Source organism: Neospora caninum, chromosome VIII, assembly GCF_000208865.1.
Source record: "Neospora caninum Liverpool complete genome, chromosome VIII".
Taxonomy (NCBI): domain Eukaryota; phylum Apicomplexa; class Conoidasida; order Eucoccidiorida; family Sarcocystidae; genus Neospora; species Neospora caninum.
The window spans coordinates 4,383,378-4,404,061 of record NC_018395.1 but is presented as its reverse complement, the minus strand read 5'-3'; the positions used below and the strand labels follow the sequence as shown (position 1 = coordinate 4,404,061).

General features: G+C 52.2%; 2 protein-coding genes across 2 annotated transcripts; one reads left to right on the top strand and one right to left on the bottom strand.

Moving 5' to 3' along the window:
• Positions 1–7,028: 7,028 nt before the first annotated feature.
• Positions 7,029–15,305, bottom strand: NCLIV_035570 (putative splicing factor, arginine/serine-rich 8; the record flags this gene model as incomplete). Its single annotated transcript, XM_003883759.1, has 9 exons — positions 7,029–7,832; positions 8,257–8,341; positions 8,877–8,941; positions 9,717–9,797; positions 10,481–11,647; positions 12,344–13,145; positions 13,781–13,998; positions 14,630–14,753; positions 15,097–15,305. 9 exons carry the CDS (start codon positions 15,303–15,305, stop codon positions 7,029–7,031), a joined length of 3,555 nt encoding a protein of 1,184 aa, XP_003883808.1.
• Positions 15,306–17,374: 2,069 nt separating this feature from the next.
• On the top strand, positions 17,375–19,232 carry NCLIV_035560 (putative DNA-directed RNA polymerase II subunit RPB7; the record flags this gene model as incomplete). The annotated part of the gene is made up of 4 exons (XM_003883758.1): positions 17,375–17,502; positions 17,780–17,900; positions 18,405–18,515; positions 18,963–19,232. The coding sequence occupies 4 exons, from the start codon at positions 17,375–17,377 to the stop codon at positions 19,230–19,232; spliced, it is 630 nt and encodes a 209-aa protein (XP_003883807.1).
• Positions 19,233–20,684: the final 1,452 nt, after the last annotated feature.

Below are 20,684 nucleotides of genomic sequence, written 5' to 3'. Positions count from 1 at the left end.
CTCCAGAAGGGCAGAAATCGGCCGCGTTAATGGTTCCTTTTCGGGACATGTGCCGGAGGAGTTGTCGACGGCCAAAGACGATGAACTGCTCTTGCGGTGTTCGTGTTCGAGAATGGATACTCTCTTTGCCGAAGGAGAGACAGCCACAGCATCCTTCATCGAGTTTTTGCGGTAGGACAACTCTAACCTTTCACCTGCTTGAGGGTTTACGGAAGGACTGCTATGGCTGCTACCTGTGTCAAACTTCCCCTCCTCAGAGTTCAGCTGAGAGGGTTCTGGAGCGGGAAGAGCTGTCCGTGCCTGCCGATCACGTCTAACGGCATTTTTCGTATCGGCCAGCTGCAAAGAAATGCTGCCTGCCTGAGCAATGTCGATTGCATCTGTCTCTGAGAGCTGAAGATTACAGAGATCCAGTCTCGGAGTTATGTGGAGAGAAGCCCCATGATGTGCCCCAGCCGCTTCCACTTGTGAATCAGCGGGAGGGTAGACCTCGTCGTCATCCCCTGGACTGGGAATTAACTCCGGCGGCAACCCGTTACTAGGATTTAAGAAATCTCCTGTCGATACGAACTCGTCCGTCATGTCTTTCGTTTCGGGACACAATGACGGCGAAGTACCGAGGTCTCAGATGAAAAGCGTGCCCGGTTTTGCCGCAAAAGGACACGTGTCTCATGTACCGGTTGTTGAAAGAAAATGAAACTTGCATCTCGTCGCTCCCAGCGTCGTACGACATTTCCCCACCTCCCTGCCACCCAATGGATTTCGCTTGGATTGACTTGCTATATGAATTGCGGTAACAAGCTTTTCGTTTCTGGGGGGTGAAAGCCCTGTCCAAAACGACAAGCGCAGTTGCGTGTTCTTAGGATGCATGCGGGTTTGTAGACGTTATTGAGTCTGAACAGAAGTCCCTGTGACGTTTTTCCTTTCTTCCTTCCTCCACAATTTTTGGGGATGATACATTGTTGCTCGACTAGCAAAGATACTGAAGAATGCTTTAAAACGCACGCCAGTGGACGACGGACGCTGTACGCGCAACGAAGTCAATAAACACCCAGATCGTCTTTTCACAAGACGCAGCGCAAAGCTTTGTCAGCCCTCTTGTCAAACCTTATACCTTCAGGATTCCGATCTGAGCCTCCCCTAGAGAAGGACCGCTCTATGTTTTCGGCGATCGTTCCTGTTAAAGCAATTAGGAGAAGCCGCGTGAATTGAAAACACAGTTGGTTGCTCGTTTCTTTACGTAAGCTTTTCTTTCATGTCGAGTCGTAAAGGCAAGCGCCAATCTAAAAGGGACCGTCCGGGTGAAAGCGCTCCATCTTACCCGAGGACGTGGTTGGAAAACTGCGCGAGGGACAGCAGAGCGGCAGAACAAAAGAACATGGCGCCGGCCTCCTTTTCCCCGAATTCAGTGTAGTTTCTGCGAAGGAAACCAAAGTCATGCTTTGCACCGAATTGCCTGGACGATAGCGAGATCACTCTCTTCGCCTTTTCCAAATCTAGACGGCGAGCGCGGGATTCGACGCGCTCCCATGGAAGGTTCCTGAGATCTGTGTACTCGGTGTTTGTTCCTCTCCTTATGAGAAAACTAGGCGTTTTTCCAGCGGAATTGGAGAAAAGCTATGCAATATATTCTGCCTTAAGCCGTCAATTTGTACGATCCGCCAAAAGCATCAGCCATTGCTAAGTAGTGAACGCTACGGACACTTCACAAACGTCGGTTTTACACGAGCACATCAGAAAACTTCCGCCCCAACGTTCCAGAAGCTCCGTGAGGTACTCAGTAGTCCATCTCGATTGCCCAAGTAACATCTGTCCCCATCTCCTTTCGCATTCTCTTTCTCCGCCTCTACATCGAAATACGCATATAAAGATATTGCTCGATGCACGCATCCTCGTTACAGCGCAAACTCACCTTGAGCGAGAACCTGAAAAGCACTTCTTTCGTCCAGGAGGCCGGCGCCCTCCGTTTTCCACAGCTGAGACTGAGATGAGCAAGGATTCCTTTGTCTAGGGTTTTGGAGACCATATACACATTCACTGGGAATGAATCCTACGAGTTTCCCCGCGACGAAAGAATGGACGATCTGCTTGAGTCTTCCAACAATCTCTGTCTCCCCGATACCACCTGCCTGGTCCCTCCCCCTTTCCAACGGCTGCAGAGGTGTCCGTCGCCGGACAGCAACAATGAAGACTCTCAACACGGGTATCCTTCTGGAATCGATCCCGCCGACAGCGTGGTATGCCAGGCGCAGAAAGAAAATCCGACGGAAAACGTACCTTCCCCTTTTTCTCTGTATATACATACATTCATAGATGCTGGTAAAGATGCTGATATACTTTAACGTACAGTCACATACACAATCAATGCTTATGTAGCTAAAGGCATAGGAATGTGCCAAGTCATCTAGCCGCCCACCTACGTACGAGCCTACCCACAGGGGCAGGTGTAGCACACGTGCACTGCGAAGCTCCACATGAAACGAAGCGTCGCCCTCTCCAGGGTTGTATCCGGGTGTATATGCATACCTCTGCATATAAATACCTTTGAAGGGGAAGGATACGTAACTTTTGAAGTAGCAAACTCGCAGAGAAACGTTTCAGTGGTCTGACGACCCCACGATTCGTCACTAACACCACATCGAAAACCAATAGATATACGTGTGTATATGCTGGGTCACAGATATACCCGTCTGATGCCCAAATAGGTGTACAAGATCTGCGTAACGATACATGCCGGAAACCTATGCATTCCGTGCAACGTGGTTAACTTCCTTCTGGAGTGGAAACAGAAACTCTTTCTGGACCGTCTGTTTGTGCCGAAAATCATGTTTGCGTGGCAGGCAGGTTCCAACCCTCTGGAGAGGGAAGTTCTTTGCGCGAAGCTGACTTCCATTGGTTTTTCACCAGACGACTGCCGTCCAGTGCTGATCGAGGCTCATTTGAGTGGTCTCGGCCTAACCTCCATTACCGCTATTTGCGATTTCCGAAATCTCCAGGTTCGGGCAGGGAAAATCGGGAGAAGAGAGCAGACACAGCGACAGCAAACTCAAGCCTATGCAGCAAAACACCCCCAGAACGCCTTTTCCCTAGGTTATTACCGTACCGATCTACAGCTTCATCGATCTACCCTGGCGCCCCAGGCCCAGGGTGGCGATACAGGCGTTGCCGATGTGGCATTGTGGAGTCGCGTCAGCATAGCCGGCGACAGTTACATTTTTTTCCCATCAAAAGCAAGAAAACTGATTCTCTCACAGACAGTTTAGATCTGACTCATCAACGCCTTGCACGATCGGCATTACGGAGAGGAGAACGCCTCTCTTCTGTCCTTCCCCAGACGTTACCTCCTCCCTGTGGTGCGTATAAACCTTCGCGTGTGTACAAGTATGCGTTCATAGACACAGAGGGAGAAACGAGACGGGCGTAGTGAGGATAGGTTTTGTTACGAGTTTATATGTGCCTTGTAACACTGGTGCCACGTTAAAGCACACGTCGCCACCGCGTTGCTGGAGGACGCACGAAAATGGAATCTCAACCTTTCGCCATACGGTAGATCATAGTTCCTCGTTTCCGTTTTCCATTGCCCATGGGAGAGAGACCACCTGCTCATCCACTGCATTCGTCGCATGCATCCTCGTTCCGAGGATCGATTCATGGCAACAGCCGCCCGGCACCCCATCCGCGTCTCTCTCAGAGGCAACGAGGCCGAAAATCATGGACAGTCTTTTGCAGGAGTGCTTTGTGCTTGAGTGCTTTTTTATCGACTCTTTGGACATTCAGATCGTCCACTTGCGTAACAACAAGCTCCGGTGTTTGCACCCCCTCAATCTCTTGACATATTTGACAGTTCTCGACGCGGCGAACAATGAAATCGAATCAACGGAAGAGTTGATGCCGAATGCGCGCCTCGAGGTTGTTGATCTCTCCAGAAATCGCATAACACGCCTCGGTAGGGGCCAGCAACGCATCCAGGGGTTTTCGGTCACGAGGCGGGACGCAAAAATGACCCTAGGGTTACCAGAAAACAACGAAGGCAAAACGAGTGCCAACTGTGCAAACCCTAAATTCATCTGGAGCGTCTTGACGGGTGAAACTCAGACACACACAGGAATTCGTTCTTCCCGGCGTGTGTCGTTTACCAGGCGACTGGTCATTCAACCCCCGGTTGAGGATCCTGCGACTCTCGGGCAACGCGATTGCCTCTCTGGAAGGCAATCTAGCCGCGAATGTGCTTCTGCAGCACCTTGACCTCTCAGACAATCTCTTGGAAAGCCTCGTGGGCCTTCCTGCGTCTCTGGCCATAGAAGACTTGGGCGTGGCCAACAATCGGATCCAGAGTCTGCAAGGCGTTGAAGCTCTCTCCAAACTCGCCTTCCTCAATGCGCATGTGAGACGAGTTGAACGGCCTTAAGCAGATTCTCTCTTCCCCTTTTGAGTAAACTGTTCTGTCGTCAGTGATTGTGTACCTACGTGCAACACACATATTTCTCTATATCGTTACACCACATCTACGTACGCATGCTTATGTATGCTTGTCTGTAGCAGTGATATGTGTATACGTCTAAACAAAAGGTGTGCTTTCACATACATAAAAATAGAGATGTATATGGATGCACTTGTTGCCACAGGCATCTACATATATATATATATATATATACAAATAATGTGTGGAAAGGTGTGGGTTTCTGATGAATTCCTTAGGGACCGAGGTTCCCAGGCAATTTGCACTGCCTGTGCTCCTCGACTGGATTCGCGCGTGTTCGGTTCGTTGTCCTCCCCTCTAACCGACTTCAGTTGTTGAGAAAGCAGCGAAGTTCCCACGCAACGCCTGCCTTCTTTTGTTTCCATTCCCTTCGCGTGCCTTTTTCCCTAAGCGGTCTGTCGAACCAGGCAAACGCGTGTCTGTTTCGTGTTCTCGCTCCTCCTTCCGGTTTTCCTTCTCTTTTGGCGGCTCCTCAGGGAAACCGCCTGTCCTGTCTCTTCCCGGTATCTGCGGAGACAGTTCCGAATCTCCTCCACCTCGACGTCGGCGGCAACCCCGCGTTTGGAAACGTCCGACTCCTGACGCCTCTGGAAAAATCGCCTCTCCTCTGCTCACTCAGTCTCTTTCCCGGGCCCTTTGAAGCGGTAGAGTGGCTGAGGATCAAAGTGATCCACATGCTCCAGCACCTCGAGGTTCTCAATGGCCAGCCCGTGACAACAGAAGAGAAGGTCGGATCCTCGATTTTTCTGGAGAAACAGGAGTCCAAAACGCTACGCGCCCTCTCCCCATGTCGTCGGGAAAACACACATCCTGAGAGACGCACAACCGGCGGAAAGAAATAAAACCATATGCGCGACACACTGACTCCAGGCATATTTATACACATATGCATATATATATATATATATATGTATATACATATATCCATTCATTCATGTATATACATAAACATAGATACAAATGTATATACACACGTGTATGCATAACGTCTCGCACATGCATAGGCTTTTGTGAGTACGCAAGCGAGCGGCAACAAGCAACTTTATTTTCGTCGATCCTGTTTCACAGACTCGTGTTTCCAAAAACCCCAGATCGCCTCCAGACGGGGTCGAAGCCACATGCGCGGCGAATGCGTTCGGGAATCTCACAGTGGAAAGCGAGAGAGACAGTCGAGTGCTTTCACGGAACACACTTCCAACCAAGGCACACTCTCCGCCTGCGACAATGCTCCTCGCCACAATTGAGCATGTACCTGCGTTGTTCTTCGCAGGTAAAAGTGGAGGAAGTCTACGGAGCAGAAGTAGCAGAACAACGAAAAATCTGGGAAGCCCTCCTGCCAGGAGAACCATTCTCGGATAGGCGTCTCCTGAAAGCTCATGAATTACTCTAGCCATATATACATATATATATATATTCACATATTTATGAATCCAAAGATGTATATATATATATATATATATCGAGAGAGAGAGAATTTCCACCGCCTTGAGGTTGGAGGGCGGAAACAATGGGTGACGTAGTGCGTAGGTGTGTACACATTTCCTTCTTTACTTCGCAGTAAGGATATATGTATGTATATATGTTTCCGTATACATCCTAAAGCATTGTTGTTTGTGCACTTAGCAGTGGCGAAGCGATCGTGGCGATAGGTAGGCGAAGCTGCTTGGGAGTTTGTTTTGTCAGAAGAAATAGGGTAGGCAAGAGGGTGTACACATGCACAGACTTTGATCCTGGAATGGCAATTAGGAAATGCATGCAAATGCCGCTGAAGAGTTGCCACCCGATGATGGTGAGGAGATTTGGGGGTAAACGCTCGGATACTTTATGCCATCTCAGATTAAAACAGTGGAAATTCGTGTAGAATTGTGGGAGTCTCGACTGCTTCCTGCCTCTGTCAACAAATAGATTCGTGCGGAGACAGAGAGCGAGATAGTCATACATATACGTTCAGGTGTATGTATGCATGTACGTATATATACATAGCTGGAATCTTATCGCAGTAGCACCGAGACAACAAAAACATGTACATATACATTTGCATGCGTGTGGGAATTTGTCTACACACTCGCTGCTACGTGCGTGTTTGTGAGTCCACACTTTGAACACTACAACCTTTTCCCAAGCTGTCTAAATTCGTGTTTTCCCGCGTGGCTACAAGCGATCGTATGAGTCTCTGCCCGCGTCGCCTGCATGCCCCGTGCGAGACACTCGTGACAATTAAAATTAAAAGTAGCAGGCCAGCAGCGCATGCTGAAATTTCAAACAAAAGTCGGTTCCCGCCAGGTTAGGCGAAAACCGTGCCTCGATTCATCCAGTGCCCCACATTCCCTACATATTCACAACAAATATATATACCTATATATGGACATTCTTCGAGATGACAACATTATATGTTTATTTATACTGATGGGCAGAATCTTAAGCTTCTTTTTTCGCTGGACAAGGAAAACCTTTGCCTGTCTTTACAAGCTCCGTCGTTCTTATTTGTGGTCATTCTCCCCCTCAACCTGCGCGGTCTGAAACTGAGTCTCACCCCCGCTCGGCCCCATCACTTCTTGGCGGCCTCGTCGGGAGTCTCCCGCGCGAAGAAACCGCCATCTGCATGGGATCCGCCTGCGAGCGAGACTTCCGGAGACGCACTACTGGGTCTCACTGCAGTCGCGTAGGCACACAGTTGACAGTAGGCTGCGTACAACATGGCGTATCTCGGAGCGTCGCCTTCCGCACTCGCCACACCCATTTCCTGCGTCACCAGATTAACAGCCGCCGGCATCAACGCGGGATTCGCAATCGCCCGCGTCACGAGAGCAGCGGGATCGCACAGTGCATCTGCCGGGAAACCCTCCACAGCTGGCAACCCCACAGCGCCCCACACGGATCCGCCCGCCGGCACCGCGGCATCCGGAGACGCGCCCGTGGAGCCCCCTGACGCGGCAAGGGAGGCAGTGGCGCTTGCGGTCTCTGCGGCCAGGTCGTGAGGCGTGGGCTGCTCTGCGGAGAGGCGAAACGGCGCGGGGTTTTCCTCGTGAGTCCCGAGAGACGTGGGCACGCCTTCGGCCGCACGTGGCGCGACCGCGCCTGCCTCCGCCAGAGGACTTGGAGACACCGGACCCGCGTCTCCGCAGAGACCCGAGAGCGCGAGGTGTCTCCTCGCCAGGGCCTCAGCCGCCCGCGCCTCCTCGATCGCCGCGGCTTCAGCGGCGGCAGCGGCAGACGCCGCTGAAGCCGCCGCCGCATTTTCGTTGATCGCGTCTTGCGTGAGGACCTCGCTCGACTGAGTTTTCGCATCCGGGGCCGGGGTTTTGTGCGCCAAATGGTGCTCGAAGCGCAGACGCGCGAGAAAAGCCCGCGCCTGGTGGCCGCAAACGAGAGAAAAGAAACACATGCCCATGGCAACATCACAGTCGAACTCAGTGCACGCTGCACCAACACAGATCTAACACTGTACACAGTCACATCCTTGCAAAAATGCATCAACAGCTCAATATTTATACACAGATTATATACATAAATATACTTGTATATATATATATATATGTACTTCTCTCTGCGAAATATGTGCTTCCGTGTGTGTTGGAATGGCGTGCTGGGAAGCGACTCTCCCCGCTCGCGTTCACGGATGTTTTCGGAAAAGGCGAGAAGTTCTCTTTCTGCGGGAGCCTAGGGAACTATAACTCTTCGATATGCATTTCTTGTCCGGAGCAGCCGTGTGGTTTAATCCCGTACACACCTGCATTCCTGCAAACGCTGTCGCCTGCGCACCGAGCGAGACTTACCACGGGGTGGAGCCTGAGCGGGAGAGGCGTCTTCGCGCCGTCTGCCTGCCTTTGCTTCTCCCGGCACACGCAGCGTAGCACGTATCTGGGAACACGGGAAAACACGGTCTAGCTATGATCTCTGCGTTCCTAATGCCGGCTCCCCCACGTCAAAAACGTCGAGGAGATCGGCGGGGAGCAGCAAAACACGACCCCACAGATGGCCCACAGGGACACTGAGAGCGTCTAAGAAACGATAACACGCGAGAAAGGAAAGCGAGAAACACAGGCGGAAAGCTAGGAAGAACACGGCGGAGGCGAGGCCATTTACGGCGGAAATCATACAGAGTGTAAAGGTAGGAGAGGTGGGAAGAAGCACGGAGAACGGGTGGCGAAGTTAGCAGAGATCGAGACAGAAAGGAGACGCTCGAGGACAGAGAAGACACGCGCGAGACATGAGGGAAGGCTAAAAGGGGGCAAACAGACCCCGGAACCCGGTGTGACGAAAATAACGAGAACCCCGTTCGCCAGGAGGGCGGACGACACGCGGCCTGCCGGTCAACGAATCCGGTTTTTTGTGTTTTCTTCAGCGTTTCTGTGGCTGATTGCACGCGCTCCACCAAGAACTGAGCGTGGCCTACTTGAAGTAGCAGAACGCCAGAGTGTCGCGTTTGAGGAAGAAGAAACGCGGGTCCTCTGTGGTCATCTGGAGAGACAGGAAAGGCAGGAAGGCAGAAAGAGCCGGAGCGCATACACTTGCGCAGCAGCACACTGAAAAAAACGGCAAGAAAAAGAAGGCACTCCAGCTAGGCGATACAGATAATTCGACTCTTTCTCACTGCTAAAAAAACCGCCACCCCTCTGGACTGCTCCAGAGAGAAAGACCAGCGCGCTGGAGGTCAGTAACCCATTCCAAAACGGCGGAGTGTTCCACGCGCCTTATTTACGGATATCTGCCATTCCTTCTATGAAGATTGAGAAGCAGAAGAAGGAGTTGCGAGTCGAGCGGTTTCGAAAGAGAGACGAACAGAGGAGGAAGAGGAAAATGCGATCGAAAGATAGGCGACACGTAGTTGCAGAAAGTCTCGAACGACAGCACAAAAGGGGCGCTGGAGAGAATCGAAAAACTCGGCAAAGGAGCGCCGTCTTTCAAAGAGGGAAGTCAACAGTCCCAGCTTTTGGGATGTTCGCTGAAACAGCTGACACCCGCCTAACTGCACATGCACAACGCGACTGCTGTGGAAAGCCCTTTTCTCTCTGTCCTTCCATGTCTCCCCAGGTGCATGCGAGCGGCGATCGCGGCAGACAGCGCCAGAAACGAAGGCTCCCTGGCTCTTCCTCAGGATGTACCGTCTCGTTCGTGGGTCTCGCGTTTGGACCCAGCAGGAGCGAAGGACAGGCCGAGCGCAAGAGCGGGGAAGCACGAAAGCGAGAGATGGATCGGCGGGAAGGACGGGCGCACAGCGCAAAAAAAAACACACCTGCTGAGCAAATTCGGCAATCGCCTCGTCGCCTTTTGCAAGCAGCCAGCAGCCAATCTGGTGAATGATCAGAGACTCCACCTGACAAGCGGTGCGAAAGAAACAGGAGAACAAAGTGGAAACGGGCGAGGAAAAGGCCCTTCGCAGAACAATGGAGTAAGACGGTGCCGGCGCCTTCTCGGGTTCCGACCGAGATTCGTTTTTTTTCAAGGTGCGGTGGCGGGCGGAAGCGATGTATCCACATGTCAGTCCAAGAAGACGCACCTCGTCATATACATATGTATATATAAATATGCGTGAATGTGTTACATTGCGACTCATACACAGAGAACTGCAATGCTTCCACTACTCCCTGTAGTCTCCTTTTTGGTCAGGCTGCTCTCCTACCAAGCAACAGTCAGCACCCCGCTCTCTTCACATACTGATTCATAGCGAATACCATCGATATACCTGTCTATAGCTATCTCTCTACCCATCTATCTGTACGCATATATATATATATATATATATACAAACACTCAAAACTATCGGGGGTGCATTGCACGAGATTGCATCCCGGCCCTCTGCAGCCCCTGTCCGTTCCGGCTTAAACCTTCTCGGGTGTCCACCCCTCTCTTTCTCCCTGTGCAAATCCCTCCAGTTTCTCTTCTCTCGCTGCGTCCACTCAGACCGGGTTTGTGGGTCCGATTGCCTTCTGGAGGCCTTGCGCTCTTCAGAGGAGAGCGGCGCCAAACGTGCGTTTTTGCGTCGACGAACCCACTCACGTCTTTGAGTTGAAGCTTCGCGTTCGCCTTGGCCCAGGCGAGAGGAGGCAGCTCGGCCAAGGCCTCCGCGACAGCGGCCGGGTCTTCTTCGTCCCCAGTCCAGTCGCGACTCTCGCCGTCTCCCGCGCCGCCAAAAACGTCGCCTGGCCTTTGCGTCATCTCGCTGTCTCCTCGCCCCTGGACGCCGCCCGCTGGCCGCTTCCGCTTGCGTCGCTCCAAGACGAAGGCCACGCGCAACTTCGTCCCGCTCTGCCACACTGGATCGAGCTCGTCCTCGGCCTCCGACGCTTCTTCCGCAGCAGGCGGCTGCGTCTCAGACTCTGCCGCCGCCTCACGCTCTGAACCCCCTGGCGAGGTGTGAACTCCACGGCTCTCCCCTGGCGCAAGACAAACAACTGGCTGTTGCGCGTTCTCATCGCCTCCGTTTTCTCGCTCTTCGCCGCCCGTCTTTGGTCGCGCTTCGTCTCGCGCCTCTGCTTCCAGCTGCTCGTCTTCATCGTCAGTCCCGTACGACATCAGGAGACTCACGCCCCCGTCTTCTTCCGCAGCCTGGAAAAGAGCATTTTCCGCCGGCGCGGCTTGGCTGTCTTCCCGCGCGCTCCTGATCGGGTCGCTGCCGACACGGCCCTTCCCTGCCGTTCGGTCTGCCTCTCCGTTTGCCGTGCTTGACTCCGCTTCGGGACCTATCAGCCTCCGCGCCTCCGGCGGCAGTCTGGAGTCTCTGGCCTCTCTGTTGCGCTCCTCTCTGTCCCTCTCCTCTCTCCGCCCTCGAGGCGACACTCCGCCGGCTGCTGCGTCGCCGCACGCCAGCAACCGCCCAGTCTCCGTCCCTGGTTCGCCTTCGTGGGGCGCGTCTCTTCTGTCTCCTGCCGCCCGACCTTCCTCCGTCTCGACCCGCTCCTTTTTGCCGCCGGCGGTCTTCGCGACGCCCTCGTCCTTCCGAGCTTCCCTCGACGCCGAGGACGAGGCCGGCAGGTGTGTGTACACCAGTTTCGACAGGAAGAGAAGTTTCGGCGGGAGACGACCTGGCGCGTGGAGCAGTAACGCCTCGCCCGTCTGGCGAAGATACGCGTAGTACGGATGCAGCGGATGATCGACGGAAAGAAAACACAGCTGACTGCTCGTTGCAGCGTCCAGCTTGAGGCGGAATTCCATGCGGCTTCCCTCCTGGGAAGCGCGCGAAAAGAACGAGAGAAAAAACAGAAGACGCAGGTATGCATGCTGCAAAGGAGTAAGACACTGACACAGAGAGGGGGAAAGACAGAGGCAAGGAAGGACAGCGCAGGGACGCACGCGAGACAAAAACAGGGAAACGAAGGAGAGAGAAGCGAACAGTCCAAAGAGGGGCGGTTGATAAAAACGTTCAAGAAAGGCAAATGCTGGAGAACCGACAAGTGTGGATACGGCAGGCATGCAAAAATATTTGCACTGCCAAAACTCGCGCCTTGCCTAGTCATTCACCATTTAAGAAAAGCAAAGCACAAAACTGGAGAGATCCATATATATATATATATATGAATATAAAAGTAAATATGTATTATTACAGAAGACATGCATATCTAATCATTCAGAGAACACAAACCTATATGACGATAAGGCTGTTACCATGTTTATGCATACGCCCATATTTACAATCTATAAATCGACAAAATGTGCCTGCATAGCATACTTGGTTCTTATATTTACAACATATACATATATATATATATATATATATATATGGATAGATAGATAGGATATATATGTATATATCTATCTCTCTCTCTCTCTCTCTCTCTCTATATATATATATATATATATATAGATAGATAGATAGATAGATAGATAGATAGATAGATATGGAGACGGAGGTTAGAGTCTTACGGTTCGAACAAAGTGGGCTGTGCGTTCAATGACGAGGTGTTCCTTGAGCGAGCGTGGCAGGTGCGGAACTTTGTCTCGCGGGATGGGGAACGGAGGTACGAAAGGAGCGTCGCTGCGTGTTTCTCTCTCGGCTGCGTCTTCTGCCTCGTGCACCCTGGCCGTTCGACAGGGCCGCGACGGGTGTCCACGCAGCGCAGCCTCGGCACCGTGGTTTCTGGACTCCAGCTCTTCTTCCATGCCGGCGGAGTCGAATTCAGTCTCGCCAACTCCCCTCCTGCCGCTCCGCGTTCCCTTCCCGTCCCGGGGTTCGCGCCTCTCTCGGCCTTTGCGAGTTCCCCCCGGTGTCTCCGTGCCGTCCGTGCCTGCGCTTCGCTGTCGGCGCGCAGTGGCCGGGGACGCGGCTCTGGGATGAGCGCCGGCTTCGGCCTCTTCGCTCGCCGAGGTTTCTCCGTCTTCCAACGCGTCTTCTTCCCGTTTCACGCCCGGAGTCTCTGATGACCTTCGCGTCTCTGCCTCGTCTTCCCTCGATCGCTTTCGTCTGTCGCTTTCTTCGTCTTCTCTCCCGAAGGCCTGTCGTCTACGAGAGCGCTGCGTCCTCCCTCCTTCATCTTCCGCCTCCCTCTCTCCTCGTTGCGTCTCTCTTTCCTCCGTCTCCTCTCTCTCTTCGCTCACGTCTCTGTCTTCGTCTTCGCTCTGGCTGCCGCCTCGGCCCTTGGCGCCCTCCCGGGGCGAGCGCACAGATTCGCTCTCGCCCGGGCCATCCAGCGAGGCCGGCGGGGGAACGGCTGACATGTCGCCGAGCCTGAAACACGCAAGGTGCCCTCTCCCACGCGACGTTCAAAAACAGACAGTGCATTTAAACCCATCGAGGTATCCAGGAAAGGTAACAGACACGGTTATGTGTACACTGTATACACAACACACACCTACGTCCACCCACCTACGGCTATCCATATATATATATATATATATATTCACTAGCATGTACTTCTCGACCCAAGTAGATCTATACATATGAGTAGCTGCATATATAAACACTTTCAGACACCGGCGAACCTACGATAGATAGAGACACCTATATATATATAGATATATGCATATACGGATCCATGCGAATTCCTGTCCACCAGAGCGAAAAATGCATCACGAGAAGCTGCCGGTGCGAGGGCGAGAAAGGCTGTTGTGTGTTTCTGTCTCTGGAAATCGACGAGAAGACGAACGACAGAATTCGCCATTGCGATTCTACACAAACGCATGCGTAGATGAAAACCAGCGGATATATGTGCACGCGTAGAAGTAGGAGTCGACAGGCAGACTATGACTCACCCCCGTCCGTTCAGCTACTCTAACGATGCATGCGCAGAGACAACGGCAAGTCGTCCCTTGAGGCAGAGAGACAAATCGAAAACTCGAACTGACCGAGCCGCTGGGCCTCACCTGAACGCGGCGTCCTCGTCGCCGAGAGGCGCCGGCCTTTCATGGGATGTTGGAGCATTTTCCTCGCCATTGCGGGAAGCTCTATCCCGCCTCTCTTGCCGCGATTCCCGCAACTGCTGTAACTCGCGCGTCGGTGTCCACGCCTCTTCGCTGCCTTCGCGGGCGCCTGCGAGACGCTCTAGGAAGTCTTCTTCGAACAAATTCGAGGGGGGCAAATCCTGAACCGAAAAAGAAACCAAGATCGACAAGCAGGCTAGAAACACTGGCCGCCAGGCGCATCTACTCGCACGCAGCTATGCATGTACACATATGTATCAATAAGGAAATGCTGATACGCTCACACAAACACAAATATATATATATATATATATATACATATATATATATATACGGAGAGAGGCAGAGAGGTAGATGGGCATGTACGTATGTACAGATGTATAGACACATTGGGCGGAGACGGATCGAGGGGGAACCAGCTTCAGCTACGTGAGATGCAAGAGGCATGCATAAGCACGAGATGTGTGTCTGTACCGCGGTCTCCATCTCTTTCCCCTTGGCTGCTGTAATTCGCTCTGCGCACTTTGTTACACAAATACACATACGAACCTATATACATGTGAACTCTATTACACATACATATCCATGTGTAGATGTATATATCTATATATAGATTTGTATGTACACCATTCTATCTATTTGTACGTTTCTGTGTAGGTTCCAGAGAGGAGTTGACCCCAGCAGTTGGAAGGAGAGCGATTTCTGTGTATGGATTGTTTGCAAAAACAATCGATGTCTGAAGGTGACGATTCAAGAGCCTTCTCTTTTTCCTTTCTCTTCGCATGCACTTACTCGGTAGCGCTCTCTATCTAGAGCTGGAGTCTCCTCTAAGATCTCGCGAAGCTGGTCGCTCGTGTAGGTTCTTTTCTTTTTGGTGAAGGCATCCGCGTCAGAGAGGAGAAGGCGTACGTCGTATCTGAAAGAATCGCAGAGAAAAACAACGGCGTGTCCACTCGGCGGGAAGTCCTCGCCCGAGTGTTTGCCTATGCGCAAGTCTATACACGTACACATCTACAGAAGTGTAGAGATCATAGATACTTGCGCCGCTCTCTCTATATACCGATATGTAGACGTGCACTTGCATCTGTGTACCTAGATACATCGAGTCCTACACGACACCAGAGTATCTGATGGACTGGTAAAGTGAGTACGAGGCACCATATATATATATATATATATATATTCGTATAGATATAGAGATGCATATATACATGTATACACATGTTTTTCTCTGTATCGGCAATACGCTTTTTGTGTACCTGTCGACGAGGTTGTCTTCATCCCCGTTGAGAGGGATGAGTCGCTTGTCGAGGTTTTTCCACTCTTCTTCACTGCAAAAGTATTTGCATGCGTAGCCGACACAAAACAGCCCCGTTCCGGCACTTCGTCTGTCTTCTTTCGGAGTTCGTCCTTCCTCGTTCGGACGTGGCCCCGAGCCGCGACTACCGGCGGCGTACATCCGCGACATTCTTCCGAGTCTGCGAGAAAGCGCGAAAGGACCAAAACGCGAGAGACGTGAAGACGCACGTCGGTGTGGCGGCGAGGCGGCGAAGGCGCGAGGTCATTGGACGATTGTTCGCAGGTAAAAGAGAACAGCGGCGGAAGAAGGACTGATACACTCGGGCACTCCGACCGGTGCTTGTTTTTCGCCTGGAGCGTGGTTTTTGTCGAGGGTCTTCGTGAAGGAGAGAAAGGACACGAGGGAGACGCCACTCCCCTTGATGCGGCCATAAAGCCCAAACCGCAGAAAGAGAAACCAGCACGACGACGGGGAGGGAAGGCCGATGAAAAGACGGAAGAGGAAGACGAGGATAGATGCGGAACAGGAGAGGAGAGAGAAATGAAACGGAGGATTCAACATATCAACAACCAGGCAGAAGGAAGGGCGTTTCAGGGAGATTCGCGGTGCTTGTCAAGAGAAACGAGGCAGGAGAATCGCGTTTTTTTTCTGTCGTGTTGTTCTGCCGGTCCTTCTCTTAGCAAGGCTAAAGACTGGAGACAGAGAGATCTCAAGTGGTCAAGAACGCGTGACGAAGCAGTTGGGGAGACGACACTGAAAAGCTTGCCTTCTTTCCGCACTCCTGGTTTTTGCCCTCTTCAATTCCCTCCCCGTTTTCCTTGTTTCTTCGAATGCCTCTCACTTTTCTCCGTGACCAACCGCGCGCATTCGCTGCGAATTCAGTCCAGAAAAGCACACGTGTCTCCACAGCCTCCGGCTGTCTCGAGTGGTGCAAATTCACACACAGACAGAGAGGGCCCGAACGGACACACATAGGCGTATCTTCAATATATCGATATAAACCGACGGGGATACGCGTCTACAGATAGCGAGTGAATGCCTCGCATGCAGTCATCTCGAAGGGAGGCGCGGCTGGGGAGGAACGGGGAAGAAAAAGAGGGTCAGAGTGGCCGCTTGAGACAAAAAAGATTGCAGGAGAGAAAAAGGAGGAAAGTTTGAGTGATAGAGGGAGAAGAGTGAAGAAAAAGCAGAGAATGGCGATGGAGACCGTGATATGCCTGCTGGGCCTGCTCGTGTATTACACCCTGAGGTCTCGTGCATGCGCATGAGCATGTTTTTCACACTTTCGCATGAGGAAACCGGAACACCTCGAGCTCTGGCGAAGACTCTTGAGCTGACCCCACTTCATGTCTTCTTCTTTGTAACCTTTCTGAAAAGGCGGATTTTCTGGTGGCCTCCTCGGGAAACTCGAGGGGATGTACATACACCTGAATCTCGCTTGGGGACGCGTAGCATGCTGACGCGAGAACTCGTTGTTGCGAAATCCGGTGTTTATGATTTTTCCCTCCAACTGTACTGTTTCCCTTTCCGTTTCTCACGTTTCGTTCCACGCGCAGCTCTCCATTTACTTGCGCCGTTCAGCATCTTGTTTTTTGCCGATACATTTCTGCTTTCCAGCTGCCGCGTCCAGGAGTCTCCCCCGCCACGTCGTTCTGGCTTTCGGTCAACCCTCCGCTAGTCTTTCAAATTTTCTCCTCGGTTTCCGCTCCTCCTTCGCGCTGTCTCCGCTCCTCACTGGCTGCGCCTTGTCTCCTTTGTTCTGATCGCCTGTGTGGCAGTGAATCCTTCCTCTACTCTTTCCTTCCTTTTGCAGGCTCTGCGCACAACGCCTCCCCTGCCCTGCCGAAGAAAGGCTTGCAGAGACGCGAGAAAAGAGAGAGTGTCTCGAAGTGCTGCCTCTGTCTTCATAAGAGATCAGAGAGCTCCTCCAACTCTGCGCGCGTGTCGAATGGGCCAGAATCTCGTGGTGTGTTTTTGGTCGCTTCGCGTGCAAACTCGAACTGGAAGATCTGGCTCTCTCGCCGTCCACCCGCTCCGCTCTTGTGCTTTTCTCTGCTCGTCCCGCCGCGAGCTTCTGATCCGTCTCTTCTCGTTCTTTCTATTGCTCCGGTGTTGCCTTCTTCCTTCGACAGAAACCTTTTCAGTCTTCTTCCTCTTCCTCTGGCGTTTTTTCGGAGTGTTTGTTTCCCGACGGAGGTCGCCCACAGAGGAATGGAAAATCAGACATTTTGAGAAATATGTTTTTCGTCGTAGAGCAGTGGCACAATGTGGCCCTCCGGCCTGCGCAGCTCGGGCGTCGGTACACGCAGTACGTCGATACTTTGCTTCGCCAACAGGTCGAGGGCAAGTGTCTGCACAACTTGGGGTGAGTTTCCTGTTCTCTTTCAGTCCCTCTCTCGGCCCAAAACTCAGAATGGCCCAGTTTCTTTCTGCACAGTGGAATGCCCCGCTCTCGCTTCAAAATGGATGAAAAGTGTCGACGGCACGATGGGGCACAGAAACCGTCCTTCCCCTGGGTCACCCCTGGGTCACTCCTGGTTCACTTCTGGTTCACTTCTCGTGCTTGCGTCTCCATTTCTTCTTGTCGCGCCTTTTTTCCACTCTTCCCCACTTCGCGGTGTGCTGGGTGTCGCCTGATGCAGCTACATCATCTGCGTGATCCGCATAGTCCACATGGAGGCTGGCAGAGTGCAGGACGGAACAGGCATGGTCATCGTCGCGGCTCGCTACCAAGCTATCGCCTTCAAGCCTTTCAAAGACGAGGTCCGTTCGGGCGTCTCCGTTTCCGTCGAAAGAAGAACATAGCTCGGGAGTCCGCACGGAAGCCGGGTGCTGGCGCTTCACCCTCATCGCCTCGCCACAAACAGCCGTCGACAGAGAGTCACTCATCTGCGAATACCCTCTCCTAGTTGAGCATTCAGGCGTATCTCTACACAGGGCTGAGCAGCTAGTATACGTCTACGCGCAACCGTCCAGACCTCCAACTGTATGTATGTATGTATGTATGTATGTATGTATGTATGTATGTATGTCTTGTATATATGCGCCAACGTACCTCTACGCACAGTGGGACGCATGTCCACAAGAGTGTGAATACATCGAAACTCGCATGTGCATATACATATATATATATATATTCGTATTTATATGGTATGCACGTATATAGTCAGTTCTGTGTTCCAAAAAAATATGTCTATATGCACATAAGAATGTGTCTGTGAAAATGTTGAGAATTGCGATTTGATTGTTTTTGTGTGCTTCGCTCAGGTCCTTGACGCGGTTATCACCGACGTGAACAAACTTGGGCTGTTCGCCCAGTGTGGACCTCTGAAGGTTTTCGTCTCTCGGGCCTCTCTGCCTCCCTCCTTCGTTTACCAGGTTAGCTTGCTTTCTTTCGCCCCCCTCCCCCTCTCTCTGTCAACTTCGTGTTTGCTCCCACAGACTCGCGGAAGTCTCCATCTATGTTGGCTAGGCAGAGTCGTGTGTCGTCTCGCTGCCTGCGTCCCGGAAAATCCGCGTCCTCTACACCCTCGTGTCTCTATCCATATGCATATATACGTGGAAATATGTAGATATATACATATACATATATGCATATGCACACATATATATATGTATATGTATATGGTTTTTTCTGTTGGCGTGTGATGCCGCTGTTTTCTCTGTCCCTCACTGTGCCTAAGCATTCGGGTGTATACATCGCATAATTTCTTAGCTCTTTGCGTCTGTGCGTTTTTGCTTGAGGACTTGGTGTTTGTTCGTCTGCTGGTCGTGTTCCCTGCGTGTCATCGTTGGCGGATCTCTGTGCTCTTTCTGCTTCTCCAGGATGATAGCGCAGTGGGGTGTATGACAGACGGCGAGGTTGAGCTGCGCGTCGACAGTGACATTCGGCTTCGGCTGCTCGGCGTGCGCTACGACTCGATGAATCTCTTCGCGATCGCAACGATCAACGAAAGTTTCTTAGGCCCGATCCACCACAGCAATTTGGGAGGTCCAGGCAACGCAGCCTTGTTCGGAAGTCTGGGGCCGGCCTCGTCTGACTTCCTCCCTCCGCAGTCGTCGACGCTTCACTCCCCTCATTCCCCGACTCTATGAGGGTTTAACGGGCGCGTGGTTTGCGGCGGCGGGAAAAACGTTGGTTTCTATTCCGTGTGTGGGGCACGAATGCTACTTTGAACACGAGAAAAGGTACTCATCTTTCCACATCGTGGCGCGCGTGTCGTCGTGTTTTCGCAAGCGCAGGAATGTGGCTGTTTCGGTTCTGTTCTAGGGATTCTGTTTCCTTTCGCCTCTCTCACATGAGAATGCGTGTCCTGTAAGGCACGTTCGCGGGCGTGGCTTCAGCTCCGTGTGGCCTTCGGCCTCTCTTCGCTCTCTGCTCGTCCTCGTTCGTGTCGAACCCCGACACCTTTTCTTCATTCTCAGAACCCTTCTGCTGGCGACTCTGTGGACACTCCCCTTTTCGTGGCATGGAGAGAGAAACTACAAACGTCCTCGCGCGGACGGGTTGTTGCGGCGCTGGTTCGCGCTAACCTCTCTCGATTCGCCGAGAGGGCTGCGGCCAAGCTGCAGCCTCGAGGCTCAACGCTAAACGGCGACACCGCACAACTAGGTTTTGCTCCAGAGAAAAGCGCAGAACCAGGCTGAAATCGCTTCTTGTTCACGTTTCCCGAGGACTATGCTTTGCAGCAGTCCTCGAGTACAAGACATTGCTAGGCGCCACAGCGGTGTACCGTCAGAGAGAAAAAAAGGATTAAAAGCGACTGAGAGCGGCAGGTCCGGCTTTTTCCTTCTGTATCTGGCGTCAGACGCGGAGCCTCCCAGCTCTCCAGCGCCACGTGCATTTGGTTGTTTTGAGGCCGAAAACAGTGGTGCACCCGTCTACGCCAGCAACGCTGTTGAAGGCCGTTTACTGCCACAACAGCCCCCAAAGCACAGCGTTTCCGCCACAGGCTCAGCGTGACCGGGTTTTGGTTGAACGTCGTAGTCTCGTCAAATGGACTCACAAGGAACACGAGGACGCACACCTTTGGTACGTCACTGACGTAGGTCGATCAAGAAGAACTAGGAGCAGCCACAAACAAACCAAGAACTCCAACTGTCATGGGAAAAAAACCAAACCTAACCCACTGAGACACATATATACATATATATATATATATATATATGCGTATGACTAGATGTATTGGTATGGGGACCGAGTCGACATGTTGGAGAACTCATCTGTTCACTTGGAGTTTGGTACATTTGTGTCAGTCTCATTCCTCAGTTTCGCGTGGTGCGGCGTGAAAGACCATATACGAATCTGCAACGGCTTCCTGCTTTGTTGCCTCTGCACAGTTCGGTTCCGGCAGAGTCTCATCAGCTGTTTGTGCGGCTGGAAGAGTTGCCAGTAAGGGTGGTGCTGCGCAGCAGATACCAGGACACATTTCACGGCGAAGCGTGCGTCAGGTGAAGGTGTTGACAAGATCGACCTCGCATGCATGTAATCACGCCAATTCAATTCAGGAACACACACACTAGCGATTCCAAGTCGCTTGTCACGAG